The 16,449-nt window shown below is 50.3% G+C and overlaps 1 protein-coding gene across 2 annotated transcripts; it reads left to right on the plus strand.

The window, feature by feature from the left end:
• Positions 1-611: 611 nt before the first annotated feature.
• LOC136115293 (uncharacterized) lies at positions 612-14,782 on the plus strand. 2 transcript variants are annotated; one of them, XM_065861308.2, is made up of 6 exons: positions 626-820; positions 2,162-2,443; positions 3,839-3,923; positions 5,906-6,021; positions 6,322-6,444; positions 13,263-14,760. In XM_065861308.2, exons 1-6 carry the CDS (start codon positions 716-718, stop codon positions 14,403-14,405), a joined length of 1,854 nt encoding a protein of 617 aa, XP_065717380.2. In that variant the 5' UTR covers positions 626-715; the 3' UTR covers positions 14,406-14,760. The 2 variants fall into 2 exon arrangements, with proteins under 2 accessions (XP_071658068.1, XP_065717380.2); XM_071801967.1 differs by lacking the exon at positions 2,162-2,443 and having other exon boundaries at positions 612-820; positions 13,263-14,782.
• The last annotated feature ends 1,667 nt before the right edge of the window (positions 14,783-16,449 follow it).

Genomic DNA, 16,449 nt, shown 5'->3' on the forward strand with positions numbered 1-16,449 from the left:
CCCCTGCCGCCCCGGCCTCTCCGCTCTGTCCGCAACCTCGCCTGTGCCTGGGCCTGCAGCTCGGCGACCCCCCTTCAGCGGCCCCCGGGCGGCGGGGCAGGACCGAGCGGATCCACGGCCCGGCCCGCGTTGCCATCGCGACCGCGGCGCCCGGGCCCCGGCCCCGGCCCTCGGGCGGCGGCGCTCGTGGTGCCCGCGCGCCCGGCAGCGCCCCTCACGGCAGCGCGTGGCAGGGCTGTGCGCGCGTCGTCTCTTTCATTCTCTCACGTATTTTATACGGAGATGTACGCACAGACGCGCGTAATTTGTGAGGGTCCTGCGGTAGCCGCCAAGGAGGCGGCCGGCCCTCCGCCGGCACGGAGGAGACGCGACACGCGGTACTCCGAGCAGCGCCAGGCGGGAGCGCCTCGATACCATCACCGCCAGCCCCGCGCGCTGCCGGCGGCCGGGCCTCCTCGCCGCGGCGGGCGCCGTGCGCGGCAGCGACGCTCCCGCCTGGGGGGCCAGGCGGGCCGGCACGACCCAGCTCTGCTCCGCCCGGCGCTACCGTCACCCACAGGCCCCGCCCGGCTCGGCCGGCACACGCAGGCCCGCAGACACAGGCCCCGCCCCGCAGCGCCGGGGGCGGGAGCGCGGCGGCCCGCTGAGGTTGCCGGAAGTGGTGCGCCGCCTCACTTCCGCTAGAGGTGCGTAAGCGGCGGCCCCGGCGGCGGGGATGGCGCTGTGGCTCCCGCACTCCCGGGACGGCGGCGCTCCGCCGGAGGAGGACGAGCAGCGGGGGCAGGCTCCTGCCTCCCGGCAGCGCCCGCCGGAAGTGCAGGTACATGCGTGTCCCCACCCCCGGCGCCTCGCTGGCGCAGCTGCCAGGCCGGCGCGGAGCGAAGCGAAGCGGGTGGGTGCTGCGGCCGCCCCGGCTGCCCCGCGGCAGCCGCCCGACCCCGCCGCGGGGAGGCGGCCGCGGAGGGACGTGAATCGCGGCGGAGGCCGGTACGTGTCGGGGCGGGAGTGCGCGGAGCGCCCGCTCCCCGCCGGGCCGCTCCGTCGCGCTGCCGTGGCGCGGGGGCCGTGGCTGCCGCCGCCCCTGAGTAGCAATTCCCCATGTGACAGGTGATGTGGCAGGGCTTGCGCTGGAGTTACCCCAGCGCCCTCGTGTCTAAAAGGCGGGTCTATAGGCAGCGTGTTTCTCTGCTGCTGTGGGCTAGTCGGCGTTCTATAAATATGTTGCCAGGAATTCTGGGTACTCTTGCAAGAAGCTGCCATTACGTTGGGTTTCCAAATGCTGCAGTTCCAAAACAAAGTTGGCCCCAAGACTTTGATGGATATGCATTAAAGTTTCCTTCAAATAATCTTTCACATCTTGTGTTGTCCTTCATGTCCTTCTGCCAGAGGTTACCAGCACCACAAATTTCACAATACGGCACTGGAAGGCTGATGAACTAGGTGCACGGACCTTTTTTCTCTGCTCTTAGTGGAAAGGCAGAGCATATGCTTTAGAGGATAATTTCTCAAGTGACGAGGTGTGAATTTCCAGCACGCACTTGGAAGTAATATAAGCACTGTTGCTTGAGAGGTCACTTTTCTGTCCCAGTTATGAGTAGTGACCTCCTCCATGCATTTGACCAAAAGGAGCATATCCTTCTGCTGGACCTCAGCCACTTCATAACGTAAATTCCATTTTCACTGCCAGTTCAAGGGAATATGTTTGCCATCTGTTATGTACTAATCCATACTGGAATGCAGGCAGCAGCAGTTACTTTACTCTTGTGATCTGACATCACAAAATGGATACTTTCTTTTCAGAAGTATATATTCAGAGTATTCTCACATTTGGCTGTTGCTAGCATTGCAGCCCAAAGATAGACAGAGGGGTTGCAGCTGTGTCCAAAGTATTTTTACAGTCTGGAGTCTACTGCTGATAGCGGTACATGATTTGTGGTTTTGCAAATGCACTTGAAGTTAAGACAGCTTAAATTAGAAATCTCTGTCTTAGAAACATCTGGGTGTACAATACCATGCTTCGTCACTCCTGCAAATACAATGCTGAGTATCTGATGTACCTTGCAGGTGCATTAGCTTTGGGATTTAGGCCTGTCTGCTCCTATACAAAGGGTAAACTGTCGGTTTTCCCTTCCTAAATAGCATGTCTGCCTTTTCCTCCCAGATATACAGCCAAGGGATTGAATTGGCCTGCCAAAAAGAAAGAGAGTTCGTGAAGCATTCTGTAGAATGCACATGGAACCTAGCGGAAGCCCAGCAAAAACTTGGTAGCTTAGCGCTGCATAATTCAGAGTCCTGTGATCAGGAATCTGCTCAAGCAAGGACTGAAGCTGCAGAGTTGAAATGGAGAGAGGAGGAGTGGAGGAGAAAAGAAGAAGCACTAAACCAGAGGGAAAGACAGAGTCTCTGGAACACAGATCCTGTTAGTAAGGAGGTATTTAATAAGGTATGGCCTATATCAGTGTGTATGAAAACAAGTGTCGCCTCTTCTTCTCATTCCACTTGTTAATAGTCTTGAATGTCTTCTGTGTCCAGTAGGGCACAAAACTGCAGTATGTGTTAAATGTTGGGGCTATTTTCTTACTTTGCCTCATGAAAGGGAGCAAGCTGCGCTCATACTACAAATCTAGATGACATTTCTCTAGCAGAAGTGTGGATCAGAACTTGCATGGGTAATCTGGGTATTGGATATGATCTGACAATGTGCACTCGCAGCCCACAAGGCCAACTGTATCCTGGGCTGCATCAAAAGGACCATGGCCAGCAGGTCAAGGGAGGTGTTTCTCCCCTTCTACTCTGCTCTGGTGAGACCCCACCTGGAGTTCTGTGTCCAGCTCTGGGATCCCCAGTACAAGAAAGACAAGGACCTGTTAGGCAGGTCCAGAGGAGGCCACAAAAATGATGAGAGGGATCAACACCTCACCTCCTGTGAGGAAAGGCTGAAAGAGTTGGCATTGTTTGGCCTGGAGAAGGGAAGGTGCTGGGAGACCTTATTGTGTCTTTTCAATACTTAAATGAAGCTTATAACAAAGACAGAGATATTTTTTTATCATGGCTTGTAGTGATAGGACAAGGGGCAATGGTTTTAAACTGAAAGAGGATAAGTTCAGATTGGCTATAACGAAGACTTTTTTTATTATGAAGTTGGTGAAATACTGGAACAGGTTGCCCAGAGAAGTTGTGTACGCCCCATCCCTGGAAGCAGTAGAGGTCAGGCTGGATGGAGCGTTGAGCAACCTGATCTAGTGAATGATATCCCTGCCCATGGCAGGGAGGGGCAGAACTACACACATCTTTAAATTTCCCTTCCAACCCAAACCATTCTATGATTCGATGTAGTGCAAATGTTGCCGAACATGCTGATTAATCGTTTTGTCACACAGAAAGTTTACTTCTCTACTGTGCCTGCTCCTTAAAGTGTGAAAGCGGGTTTGCCTTTAGTGATGCCTACTGTAAATCAGATTATTTAGCACAAACCATTTTTTTAGTAGTTGAATCTCAGCTTTGATTTCACACAGCTATCACATCTCCTGATTTCACTCATTTAGCTGCATCCAGGCTGCAATGTACATGATTCTCATTGTTGACAGATCAGTAGGTTCCTGCTTAAGGACAGAAGTTTCTCGAGAGTTTCTTCTTGGTCAGTAGTGTATAATGAGACTTTTAAACTCTATTATTAGGTAAGGCACTTTTTTAAAGACAACCTTCTCAAGTATATGACTTGACTCTAAAATTAGAACATAGCCCTTCAAATAGTAACATACTGAAGTATAATACTCCTATATATCATGAAAAGGTATGTCTGGAGTTTCTGTGATAGTACTATTTTTCTCTTCCTCAGAGTTTTATTAATCAAAAAAGAAAAGAAGATGAAGATGTGTCTGAACCACTTATGCAAAAACATGAACAAAAGATTAGGCACTTTGGTAAGTGTGCTTTTCCCACATTTTGCAGTTAGAACTTATACAGAATATGTGTAGGTTTGCTCCTTATTGTATGGGATGAATGCTAATGGATAAAAGACCTGGCTAACAGATGGTTCAGCTTTATTTTATCAGGACAGATAATAATTTCAAAGCAAAAGAAGGTGTAAACTGCAGAAGTTTGTTAGTTCCTGTGACCAGTAAGAACTCTACCAAAAAAACCCACAAACAAACAAAAGACCTCAAATGATCTTAAGCCCTGAAAAATAAAGTTCTTGCAACTTTTTCTGCCGCTAAGTGCAAAAAGGCTGGGACATTCACGGAAATAAAAGTTGTGTGTATCAAAGTGCATGGGATTGTCCATAGCTGTTTCCTTTTAAGAAATATTTTTCTGGTGGCCATTAAGCTGCAATGGTAATGACTGATTAAAGAAAAATGTGTATAAAAGCCTGCTGAGAGTATATGTGCATTTAACATTATATTTACTTATCCACTAGGTGTCACTAAAATGTCATAATTGTTGAAACCGATTAAGCACAAAGCTGATCTTGTAATCTGAAGTTTTGATGGTTCTCTGAAGTACTTCACATCCTTAGTTAAAAGCTGGGTTCAGACTCTGTGGAATTTCAGAACAGTCAAGAACAGGACTGCGTTTGCAAAACTCAGTTTTTTGTACTAGCTTGTTTTTACTAAGCTATTTGATTTTAAGGATCTTAAACTGTTTTGAAGAAAGGTACAGCACTTGTCAGAGTGTGCAAACAGCAGTGACAGGCACAGGTTCTCTCAAATACCTTAATTGCCAGGTGTAAGGACAGCAGAATCAGAATACATCTCCTCTTATGTGCATTTTGGCAGGTTTCCTAGCTAAGAGTTGGGCAAAATTACTTTGTTGTCTGAACTCCGATCAAGCTGTTACAGAAACTACCTTATCAGAGAAGGCCACCAACTTTTTTTCTTAATTCCCAAGTTCAAAGCCGTGTTGTTATTTTAATTCAAAATCTGTAAGTCCATTGTGAAAAGGGACAGTGCGCTAGTGCTCTTTCAAGTCTCTCATTCTGTGCTAGCTGCTGCTGAAGGGCCGTGTGAACTTCGCTAGCCCTATTGCATGAGTCCTGTTTCTGGATCCTGCTCTGCCTTCCAGGCAATAAAGACCTTATGTGGAATAGCTCTCTTGAAAACAGCCAAAAGAAGTATTGGCCATTGCTTTCTCTTTAGCCATTTGTTTGCTAGAAGTAAGATTAGCTTAGGTCATTACCGCTGAATTATCTTTAGCCCAGTTATACACTGGTAGATGGGTAAAGCTGTGCATCTGGTACCTCTTGCCAGTAATTACTTGACTGTCAGTGATGCAGGAAGAACAGTTTTAAGAAGCGGTCTGAGTACTGAGCTGTGATTTTTAAACTCGAGGTAGCTTCGTGCTATCACCATTCAGTGTCCTAGTTAACTCTCCAATACTGGTGTGGCTTTGCTACTGAGATCAGGCTGTTCCTGTGAGTACACTCAAATTTCCTGAAAACCTAGCAAATCATGTGTTAGAAGCAGTTTCCTTTTTGAGAGATTATACATTATTTTCATTGCGTTCTTACTTGTGAACATTTAAAGGATTCGTGTTGGTCGGAATCACTGAACGCAACTCTCTATCCATAAACTTCTTGAACTATTTGATGATACAGCTAATAGATACCTACACCACTTTGTTAGTGTGTATGAGAACTTGTTCCAAATAACTTACCAACAACACTAGAGATGCATTCCAGTATAGGAAATTGTGACTGTTAAAATCTGCTTCTGGTATTTCTGGTAAGGTTCTCTCAGCATTGGTTAGATGTATAAATAAAACCCCCAAATTTAGCTGCATGCTGTCGTTCTGAGGTTAGTGAATTGCAAAGGTGTTCTATATACTGGGGTATCAGTGGAAGTGACTTCTTTGCTGAATTAAATAACTTATCCATTTCGAATACCTTAACTGAATTTCTCTTAACTAGGTATGCTGAGCAGATGGGATGACAGTCAAAGATTTTTGTCTGATCACCCGCATCTTGTCTGTGAAGAAACATCTAGATATCTCATGTTGTGGTGCTTTCATCTAGAAGCTGAACAGGTACGAAGATAATGTTTAAATTGTTTGAAAGCATAGAGTTTCCCACTTGCGCTGTAGAAAAGCTGATCAACCTGATTAGCTGTTTAACTGTTCTTCCTACCCGCCCTCTACTTTACTGAAGAAAAACTCTATTATGCGTTATCATATATATGTCTAGTTAGAGCTAATTATCACTCCCCTTGCTTCTGTGAGCATCAGTTCTCATCTGTTTAGGAACTATAACAAAAGCAAATCATGCTGAAATCTATAACTATATTAACAGGAAATATCTTAACATCATAACTTTTAACTTTTTTTCAGAAAAGAGCTCTGATGGAGCAAGTAGCACACCAAGCAGTTGTAATGCAGTTTATTATAGAAATTGCCAGAAGCTGGAATGTAGATCCAAGAGGTTGTTTTCATCTCTTTTTCCAAAAAGCCAAAGTAAGTCGACTTGGGTAAGGGTGGGGTAAACTTTTGATGCTGTACAGGCGACCAGTGTTTTAGAGAAGGTCTCTTCCTAACCACGAGAGACTAAATATTTTATTGACTGATTTAGGCTTATGGGAAAGTGCTTTGTTAGCAATTAGACAGAATATTTTGGTGTAATTCCAATTCTGAAAATGAAAATTTAGTGGATTTTGCTAATCCCAGAGGGAAAGTAAGATCCCCCCCTCTCTCTCTCCCTCCCTCCCCTTCTCTCTCTCTCCCTCCCTCCCCTTCTCTCTCTCTCCCTCCCTCCCCTTCTCTCTCTCTCCCTCCCTCCCCTTCTCTCTCTCTCCCTCCCTCCCCTTCTCTCTCTCTCCCTCCCTCCCCTTCTCTCTCTCTCCCTCCCTCCCCTTCTCTCTCTCTCCCTCCCTCCCCTTCTCTCTCTCTCCCTCCCTCCCCTTCTCTCTCTCTCCCTCCCTCCCCTTCTCTCTCTCTCCCTCCCTCCCCTTCTCTCTCTCTCCCTCCCTCCCTCCCTCCCCCTCTCTCTTCCTTTTCATTTTCCAGTTCCGCAAACTGCAAAATAAATGCCTTGTTTTAACGGATCTTAAGTATTGTGTGTACTCTTTTCCAACCAAGGGGACCAAAGAACCTGAGTCACCTCTGCCCCCACCCATACCTGTGCACAGGACATGACTCTGCACCAAAACATTCATCTCCGCTTTGGGGATCCATACTATCAATGTGAAAGACCCAATTAAAAAAAACGCATGCTGCAAAGTGATGTCACAGAAGCAGCACCCGTTTCTCCTTGTTCATAGTATGGAGCCCAGTAGAAAGGAAACAATAAAGCTGTTTCCTGGGGCTGCCATAGTTAGCCTCTGGATAAAAGACAGAAAGAGAAAACATCAGGAATTCTTTCCCTGTCAAAAGCTGATTTGCACCGTGGAACTTGAGAGAAAGTCTGGATGCAAATCTCTGCCCCAGGCTTTGAATCTCTCTGTTTTCAGTGGTCAGCTCTGAGCTTTTTTGAGAGGCTCATCCAGGACTGAAACAGACCCATGGCAGGTACCTGCCCCAGACAAATTTCCTGCCACCTGGCACTGCCTGTTCTGATGCCCTTTGATGGAAAGCTCACACCCGCCACCTCTTTTGACCAACTCAGGATTCTGGGGGTGCCGTCTTCTGACACAGAGGAGTCAATATCCCTTGTACACCTTGGAGGCTCATGAGAGGGAAATGAAGGACAGAAATGGAAAACAGCGTATGGAGTACACCTCCCACGTGTCACGGAAGCTGTAGAGCTCTTGGAGCCATCCTTTTGTGTCATAGCTGTGCTTTCCTGGGGGTTACCCACCACCTCTTAAATATTTCTCCAAAAAGTGTTTCCATAAAACAGCAGCCTATCAATATGTCAAAGGAAAGTCTAAGGCATGAATGCCTGAGGAAATTGTGTTAGGAAATGCTGGAGAAGATGAAGGCAGCATGCGCATGGCCCGCCTGCCAGCAGCATGGCTGGTACACAGAAACCCTGTGGCCAAAGGGTCTCATTCAAGAGCTCATTTCTCTGCGACACATCCCAAGAAACACGCTTGGCTTTCTTCTGCCAAGCTGCAGACAGCAGCTAACCAAGGCTAAAATCCCCCATACACTTTTTCTGCAAGTGTCTCCTGGGTGTGCCCATGATGTTGCAGTTTTCTGTTGCTGGAAAAGTTGTGTTCTGAACACAACCACACTTTTTAGGTAGAGGTTCCCAAAGTCTGTTCACACAATCACAGAATGTTAGGGATTGGAAGGGACCTTGAAAGATCGTCTAGTCCAATCCCCCTGCTGGAGGGGAACACCCAGATGAGGTTACACAGCAAAGTGTCCAGGCGGGTTTTGAATGTCTCCAGAGAAGGAGACTCCACAACACCCCTGGGCAGCCTGGTCCAGGCTCTGTTACCCTCACTGAGAAGAAGTTTCTTCTCAAATTTAAGCGGAACCTCCTGTGTTCCTGTTTGAACCCATTGTCCCTTGTTCCACCATTGGTTGTCACCGAGAAGAGCCTGGCTCCATCCTCCTGACACTCACCCTTTATAGATTTGTAAACATTAATAAGGTCAGCCCTCAGTCTCCTCTTCTTCAAGCTTCAAGCTAAAGAGACTCGGCTCCCTCAGCCTTTCCTCATACGGGAGATGCTCCACTCCCTTTTTCATCTTTGTTGCCCTGCACTGGACTCTCTCCAGCAGTTCCCTGTCCTTGAACTGAGGGGCCCAGAACTGGACACAATATTCCAGATGTGGTCTCACCAGGGCAGAGCAGAGGGGAAGGAGAACCTCTCTGGACCTACTAACCACCCCCCTTCTAACCCACCCCAGGTACCATTGGCCTTCTTGGCCACAAGGGCCCAGTGCTGGCTCATGGTCATCCTGCTGTCCACCAGGACCCCCAGGTCCCTTTCCCCTACACTGCTCTCTAACAGGTCGTTCCCCAGCTTATACTGGAACCCAGGGTTGTTCCTGCCCAGATGTAAGAGTCTACGCTTGCCCTTGTTATATTTCATTAAATTTTCCCCGCCCAGCTCTCCAGCCTGTCCAGGTCTCTGGACGGCAGCACAGCCTTCTGGCGTGTCAGCCACTCCTCCCAGCTTAGTGCCATCAGCAATCTTGCTGACAGTGCACTCTATTCCTTCATCCAAGTCATGGATGAATATATTGAGTAATACAGGCCCCACTACTGACCCCTGAGGCACTCCACTAGACACAGGCCCCCAACTAGACTCTGCCCCATTGACCACGACTCTCTGGCTTCTTTTCTTCAGCCAGTTCACAGTCCGCCTCACTACCCGATCATCCAGACCACACTTCCTCAATTTAGAAGCAAGCATGACTGTGTCAAATGCTTTACTGAAATCAAGATAGACCATATGCACTGCTTTACCATCATCTAGCCACCTGGTTATGCTCTCATAAAAGTCTATGAGGTTGGCCAAGCACAACTTCCCCTTGGTGAAGCCATGTTGACTGCCGCTAATGACCCTCTTATTCTTGATACACTTTGAGATGGTACCAAGGCTAAGTTGTTCCATCACCTTCCCAGGGCTGGAGGTGAGGCTGATTGGTCTACAGTTACCGAGATCTTCCTTCTTGCCCTTTTTGAAGAATGGAGTGACATTTGCTTTCCTCCAGTCCTCAGGCACCTCTCCCATTTCTCAAGACTTAGCAGAGATGACGGAGAGTGGCCTAGCAATGACCTCAGCCAGCCCCCTCAGCGCCCACGAGTGCCTCCTAACCCATGGATTTGTGGGTGTCCAGATTGCTTAATGGGTCCCTAACCCAGTCCTCTTCAACCAAGGCAGACTCCTCCATGGTCCTGACTTCCTCTGGGGCCTCAGAGGTACAGGGCTCCTCAGAACAGCCTCCAGCAGAGCAGACAGATACAGAGAAGGCGTTCATTAACTCTGCCTTCTCTGTAACTCCTGTCACCAGGGCACCCACCTCATTCATCAGTGGGCCTGCCTTGACTCTAGTGGTACTTTTACCCGCCATGTATTTGAACAAGCTCTTTCCGTTGTCCTTGAGCCCTCTCACCAGGTTTAATTCTAAGGAGGCCTTAGCTTTCTTAGTTGCTTCATTACATCCTCTGACAACAGCCTTATATTCTTCCCAAGGGGCCAGCCCCTCCTTCCTTGATCTGTAAACTCTCTTCTTCCACTTGAGTTTGCCCAGCAGTTCCATGTTTAACCAAGCAGGTCTCCTGGTTTCCTTTTGGACGTCCTACCTGTCGGGATGCTCTGATCTTGAGCTTGGAAGAATCAGTCCCTGAATGCTAACCAACTATCTTGGGCCCCTTTACCTTCAAGCAGCCTTGCCCACGGGATTTCCCATAGCAGTTGCTTGAAAAGGCCGAAGTTTGCCCTATTGAAGTCCAGGGTTGTGATCCTGCTTGGTATTCTGTTCCTTCCACATGAGATCCGGAACCCCACCATCTCATAGTTGCTGCAGCCAAGGCAGCCCTCAACCTTTACCGCTTCAACCAGACCCTCCTTGTTAGCGAGGATGAGATCCAGCAGCGCTCCTCACCTAGTTGGCTCCTCCACCATTTGCATGAGGAAAGTATCATCAACGCAATGGAGGAACCTCCTGGACTGTGGGTGCCCGGCTGAGCAGTCCTTCCAGCAAACATCAGGGTAGTTAAAATCCCCCAGGAGAACCAGGGCCTGTAATTGTGAGGCCGCTCTCAGCTGCCTGGAGAAGGCCTCATGAACTTCCTCATCCTGATCTGGTGTCATAGACACCCACAACAGTATCACCCTGTAAGAGTCGGTCTGAAGATGGAGCAGTATTTGCCTGAAACAAGGTCATCAGGAACTAAGGGAACTGAGGCCCTGACAGATAGAACGCATGGACAACGACTTGGAGAGAAGCCCGAGGAGAAGCATTGTGTTGCACTGTTTCTCCAATTCGGGGGGGCTACTGCTAGCAATGGCTGTTGTGTGGACCTGGCCTGCTGCCTCAGCCAAATCATCCCCCGCCTCCTAAAAGTGATTGTTACGTGTGTCTCTTCGACCCAGGGACAATAGCTGTCATCCAGAAGATGGATTCTCACCTGCAGCCTCGGTCACACCTTGTCCCCACCTGCTCCCTCCAACAAAGGCCAACGAAGACGAGCATGCCCAGAAGCTCGCCAAGGGTCCTGCTGTCACCCAGTGGACCAGAGAGAGACCCCAGAATGCGAGGCCACGCATGCACAGATGGGTCCTGACACGCAGAGTGGAAATTTTTCGGGACTGCGCGGTTAAGCCTGGATTGCGAAACAAAGACGGAGGTTGGCCTCAAACAATGGGAGCAAGGGGCGGTGAAGAAGCATAAGAGATGACTCCCAAATGGACACCGTTGAGTTCTCCCCACAAAAGGATCACAAATTATGACAGAGGACAGAGTACCAGCAGCATGCTGTTTGGGACCTGGGACCATAGGGATGTCTTTGGACCCTTGCTGGTAACCAAGCCTCTTTCCCCCCTTTCTTTTTCTTTCCCTTCTTCTCTACTTCCTCTTCCGCGTGCCGCTTTACGGGCAAAATAATAAAGTAACACTGTTTGATTGAATGATAACCCTTTGGCATTTTGGTTGCCTTAATTTTGCGCTTTGAGGTCAAGGTAAACAAACCATCACAAGTCCATCACCAAATGGACCGTGACACAGCCCTGCCAGCCTGCCCCTTGATTCTCGCGCACAGACTCTCAACTCACTCCTCATCCGTCCCTGGACAGTATGCCTTCTCACATAAAGAGCAGCTCCACCACCTTGCCTGGCTGGCCTGTGTTCCCTGAGAAGGGCATAGCCATCCATGACCACATTCCAACCATGTGAGCTGTCCCACCATGTCTCTGTAATTGCCACATTGTTCAACAGGTGAAAGAACCACGCTTCTCGTCAACTGAAAACTACCAGCGGTCCTTTGTCTGGAATTTTGCTTTTGTCCATATCTTTCTGTTATCTGTCCACCCTCAAGATTGTCTTAGAATGGGATGAGAGCAACAGAAGACTGTAATGAAGCTTCTGAATTCAGGACTATGTCATTATGAAGTTGGAGTACCTGAAGATACCACTAATAGTGCACAAGGAAAATTCAAGGACTTCAGATATGACTTCTTGGGCTTTTCAAACAGTCCACACAAATGTAGGATTTGTAGAGTTCATACACATTTTTATTGATTCAAACCCTTCTGTAGCTGGAAGGATCAGGAAAGTACTTGCATGTTGTCAGAGATGAAGGCGTCAATGGTTGAAGCTTGCGAGCACAGTACTCTTCCAATTCTGAAGCCTCCACACAGTCGGGACAGCTTTTCAATGTGAACAGTGTAAGGCAGAAGGAGAAGACAAGCACAGCTTCAAAGCCAGCCCCGTGGGGACCATTTGTAAATTTGCTTTTGGACTTCTTCAGATGACCTAGATGCTGGCGTGTTGCACGCTGCCTTGTTATTTTAGAGATGTTCTCTGGACGGAGGCCTGTCCTTGTAAACATGCAGGTGGAACAACGGTTGCCAAAAAAGCCTGCAGAGAGAACACACCCCTGGGTAGATCGTTCCCCTCCAGCCAGAGAGCACCAAGGCAACCATTCCGCTTCTTCGTGAGAATGCAGAACAGTTGTGCAGCCCTACAGCTAGAACCACAGTGCTGTTGTGCCTATCACCACCCATCCGGTGAGGCTGTAGAGAAGAAAAATTCCGTGTTTAAAACTAAATGAGCAAGTCAGAGACACATGTTGCAGGTGACCAAGCTTGGGCAGCAGGGAAACGTAGAAGCAAAGCCAATAAACAAGATGCTCTTTTTTCTCCTGCTGTCGTGCACATGCAGGGTTGCATCACGGCTTGGACATCACCAAGCGGTGGAGGGTGACGTCAGCGAGCCACGGACTGTGACATCGCCGAGCCACGGACTGTGACCTCACGTTCTCGGTGCTTATCTGCGGGCGCCGTCAGAGCCTGGCTCAGCCTGGCTCGTGCCTGGACTCCTGCCGAGCAGCCTGCGAGGCGTGGACGTCAGAGCGAGGCTTCTCCTGGTGCTGGGCCGTGCTTTGGGGGCTGCTGGTGGCAGCTCTCACTCGCATCCCAGAGCCATCCCCCGTGTTTCCCCAGCCCTGCCTGCTTCAGGCAGCCGGGCACCGCGGCACACACTTGCAGCAGCGGAGGTGAGCTGTGCGGGAAACGTCCCCGGGCTGGCTGTGGGGTGGCCGATGGGGCTGGCGGAGCCGTCAGGGTGTCCTGCTCCAGTTGCCCGGGCATTCCTTGCTCCCTTTTCCTCCCCTCCTCCACGGGACAGCCAAGGACCGTGGCCTCTCTCCTTTTGCAGTGCTCAAGCCCTTTGGCAGCACCGGGACCAGCCAGGGGAAGCAGCTGTTCCTCCTCAGCTCTCCCCAGCCCGCTGCACAGCACAACCATGGCCAGTGAGACAGCGTGGAGCTGCCCCGTCTGCCGGGAACCTCGGAAGGCCGTCGCCTTCGTGCGGCCCTGCCAGCACCAGTTCTGCGTGGGCTGCATCCTGCGCTGGGCTAAGAGGACATCAACTTGCCCACTCTGCAGAGGCCAGATGGAGGAGATCAAGATTTCTGTGCAGGGAGATGAGTGCCTGTGTGTCACCATGTCCCCTGCGCAGCCATCCCTGGACAGCAGCCAGGCCAGCGCACCTCCCAGCCGCCCCGTCAGCAGCAGCCGCACTGGCCCCGCGCAGTCCCCTCTGTTCTTTGTGATGGGGACGCCGTTCCCGGAAGAGCAGGGGGCTGTGGAGACAGAGGACACGGCGGCCGTGGACGGGCTCCTGCCCCAGGTCTGGGCAGGGCTTTTCCGGCAACACCAGCAGCTCCTGGAGCCCGTGCTGCCCTGGCTGAGCCTGCAGCTGAACGCCATCTATGAGGAGCAGTGGTGGCTGGCGGCGGCAACACAGAGGATGATCCTGTACGCCCTGTGCTGCCAGGGGCTGGACGAGGAGGCCCTGGTCCAGCGCATGGAGCCCCAGCTCCAGGAAAATGCAGCACCGCTGGTGCGTGGCCTCGTCCAGGTCATCATGGAGCGGTGCAGCGAGGATGCCTGGAGACTGCTGTGCTCCTACGGGGCCGAGGAGGAGGACTACGGCCGCGCAACCAGCCCCAGCCCCAGCAGCTCCCGCGTGGGGACTCCTGACCCCAGGCTGGCCCCCACCAGCCCTGCGGGCTCCGACGTGGAGGATGAAGCCAGCACGTCAGAGGCCGCTCTGCCCAGGGCTCCCAGCTGCCTTCCCTCTGCGCCCGGGCCTGCACAGAAGGAGCAGCCCCAGCAGGAGCCGGGGCAGGTGGCGCTGGCAGGTCCCTCTGCCCAGGGCTGCAGCCGCAGCTCCTCCGCTGCCGGCCGGGGCGCGGACTCCTCGCCTGGGGGGCCCCGGCGCCCCCCAAAGAGGAGGAACGCAGGACCCCAGGACTCTCCCCAGCCCCACAAGAGGCCGCCGCGCCGGAGGCACTAGCGGGGTTCCAGCTTCCGTTAGTGGAAGCAAAAGTAAATAAACTCGTTTCCCTGACACAGTTTCTGGGTGCTGCTTTCTCCCCCTTCTCCTGGGGCCTTTCGCTGTCTCCACACCAACCGTGGCTGGCACCTGCTGGGGGACACGGCCACGGGTCCCCACAGCCCCAGGGCCATGTGGGTGGTGCCACCTCCCAGGAAACCCTGATGCAGCTGCACACCCACAGCGAGGGCAGAGCAGCTGTGAAGTGCCTACAAAACCCATCACACACTGAGCAGAGCCACAGGCACGGTGAAATCTCAGTCTCTCTCGCCTTCCTTCCTTCCTTCCTTCCTTCCTTCCTTCCTTCCTTCCTTCCTTCCTTCCTTCCTTCCTTCCTTCCTTCCTTCCTTCCTTCCTTCCTTCCTTCCTTCCTTCCTTCCTTCCTTCCTTCCTTCCTTCCTTCCTTCCTTCCTTTCCTTCCTTCCTTTCCTCCTTTCTTTTCTTTCTTTCTTTTCTTTCTTTCTTTCTTTCTTTTTTTCTTTTTCTTCCCTCCCTATACTTCTATATGTTTGCTTTCCTTCTTGTAAGTAATACAGTAACGTAAGACTGACAGAACCACACGTGCTGCAACCTCTATGTGTTTACCAATTGAGCCTAAATATCATAAATCCTTCTGCCACCAAGTCATTTGCCAGTTGTGTCAAGTTGCAAAAATAAAAGCCTTTTGTCTATGGACCACAAGGCTGTGCTGCCATCCACAGACCTGGACAGGCTGGAGAGTTGGGCAGGGAAAGATTTAGTGAAATATAACAAGGGCAAGTGTAGAGTCTTACAAATATATCAAGGGTGAGTGTCACGAGGATGGAGCCAGGCTCTTCTTGATGACAACCAATAGTGGGACAAGGGGTAATGGGTACAAACTGGAACACAAGAGGTTCCACTTAAATTTGACAAAGAACTTCTTCACAGTGAGGGTGACAGACACCGGAACCGGCTGCCCAGGGGGGTTGTGGAGTCTGCTTCTCTGGAGACATTCAAACCCGCCTGGACACCTTCCTGTGTAACCTCACCTGGGTGGGGAAATGCTCCAGACCGCTTTCACATGCCTGCAGACAGCTCACCTATAGGGAAGATCACTGCACAGGGGTGGCATTTGGTCACTTGTTACTCACAGAAGTTAAACATCAACAAGAAGTTCAAAATCAAGCGTGATTAAGAAAAAACTGACCCAAAGCCCATGGTATGAATCTGCTGGCATTTGGGAAAGATGTCTTTAGTCACTGTGCCTTAAAGATCTCATCTCTATGCCTCAGATTCCTGCTTTCTTGTGAGAAAGAGCGGGAGGCTGCGCCTGCCTGAAGCCTTGAAATACAGGTGAACGCAGCACACCCAGTGATCTTCTAACCAGGGCTGAACTCACCAGCACCTGCGTCCCCGCTTGTGTTACCTCTGTCTGGGAGCTTAGGTGCCTATTTGGATGTCGCCTCGTAAAGAGGTAACTAGAATAAAACTTGCTCTTTGCAAATGCATTCTTGGTCTCTGGCTCTTCTTGTGACGTGCCTGCATTTGTGCACACAGCATCTTACTCTTCATCAAGTGCTAATCATAGTCTTACTAGTTGTACTGTGAACATGGCCACCTGCTGGTATCACTATATTCTACCAGTTTTACTCACTCTGTTGGTAGAACAGAGCTGAAGAAGAGCCGAGAAGGAGCACAATTTCTGAGAAAGTCCCAGAGAGCAAGATGCTCCAATTCCATCATTTTGCACTGAACTTTAATAGATAACACCTGCCCTCCTCGAAAGTCTAATCAGAAAAGCTGCATGTAATTCCAATGCAGAGGCTATCTTTCATGCTGCCAAAGATACACAAATGAGGGAGACACCCACCCTCTGCTTTTTATGGAGAACAAGTTATTTGCAAGCTTTTAAAATCGTTTTCATGCACAAACACAACACTGAGAGAGAGAAACTGGTGAATTTCACATGTCCTTTTTAGAACCCTGAGCTTGGAGACTGAGCTTAAGCGACTGGATGGCTAAAGCCATGAAAGAGGTGGCGGCC

The sequence above is a fragment of the Patagioenas fasciata genome, chromosome Z (assembly GCF_037038585.1).
Source record: "Patagioenas fasciata isolate bPatFas1 chromosome Z, bPatFas1.hap1, whole genome shotgun sequence".
In the NCBI taxonomy this organism is placed as follows: Eukaryota; Metazoa; Chordata; class Aves; order Columbiformes; family Columbidae; genus Patagioenas; species Patagioenas fasciata.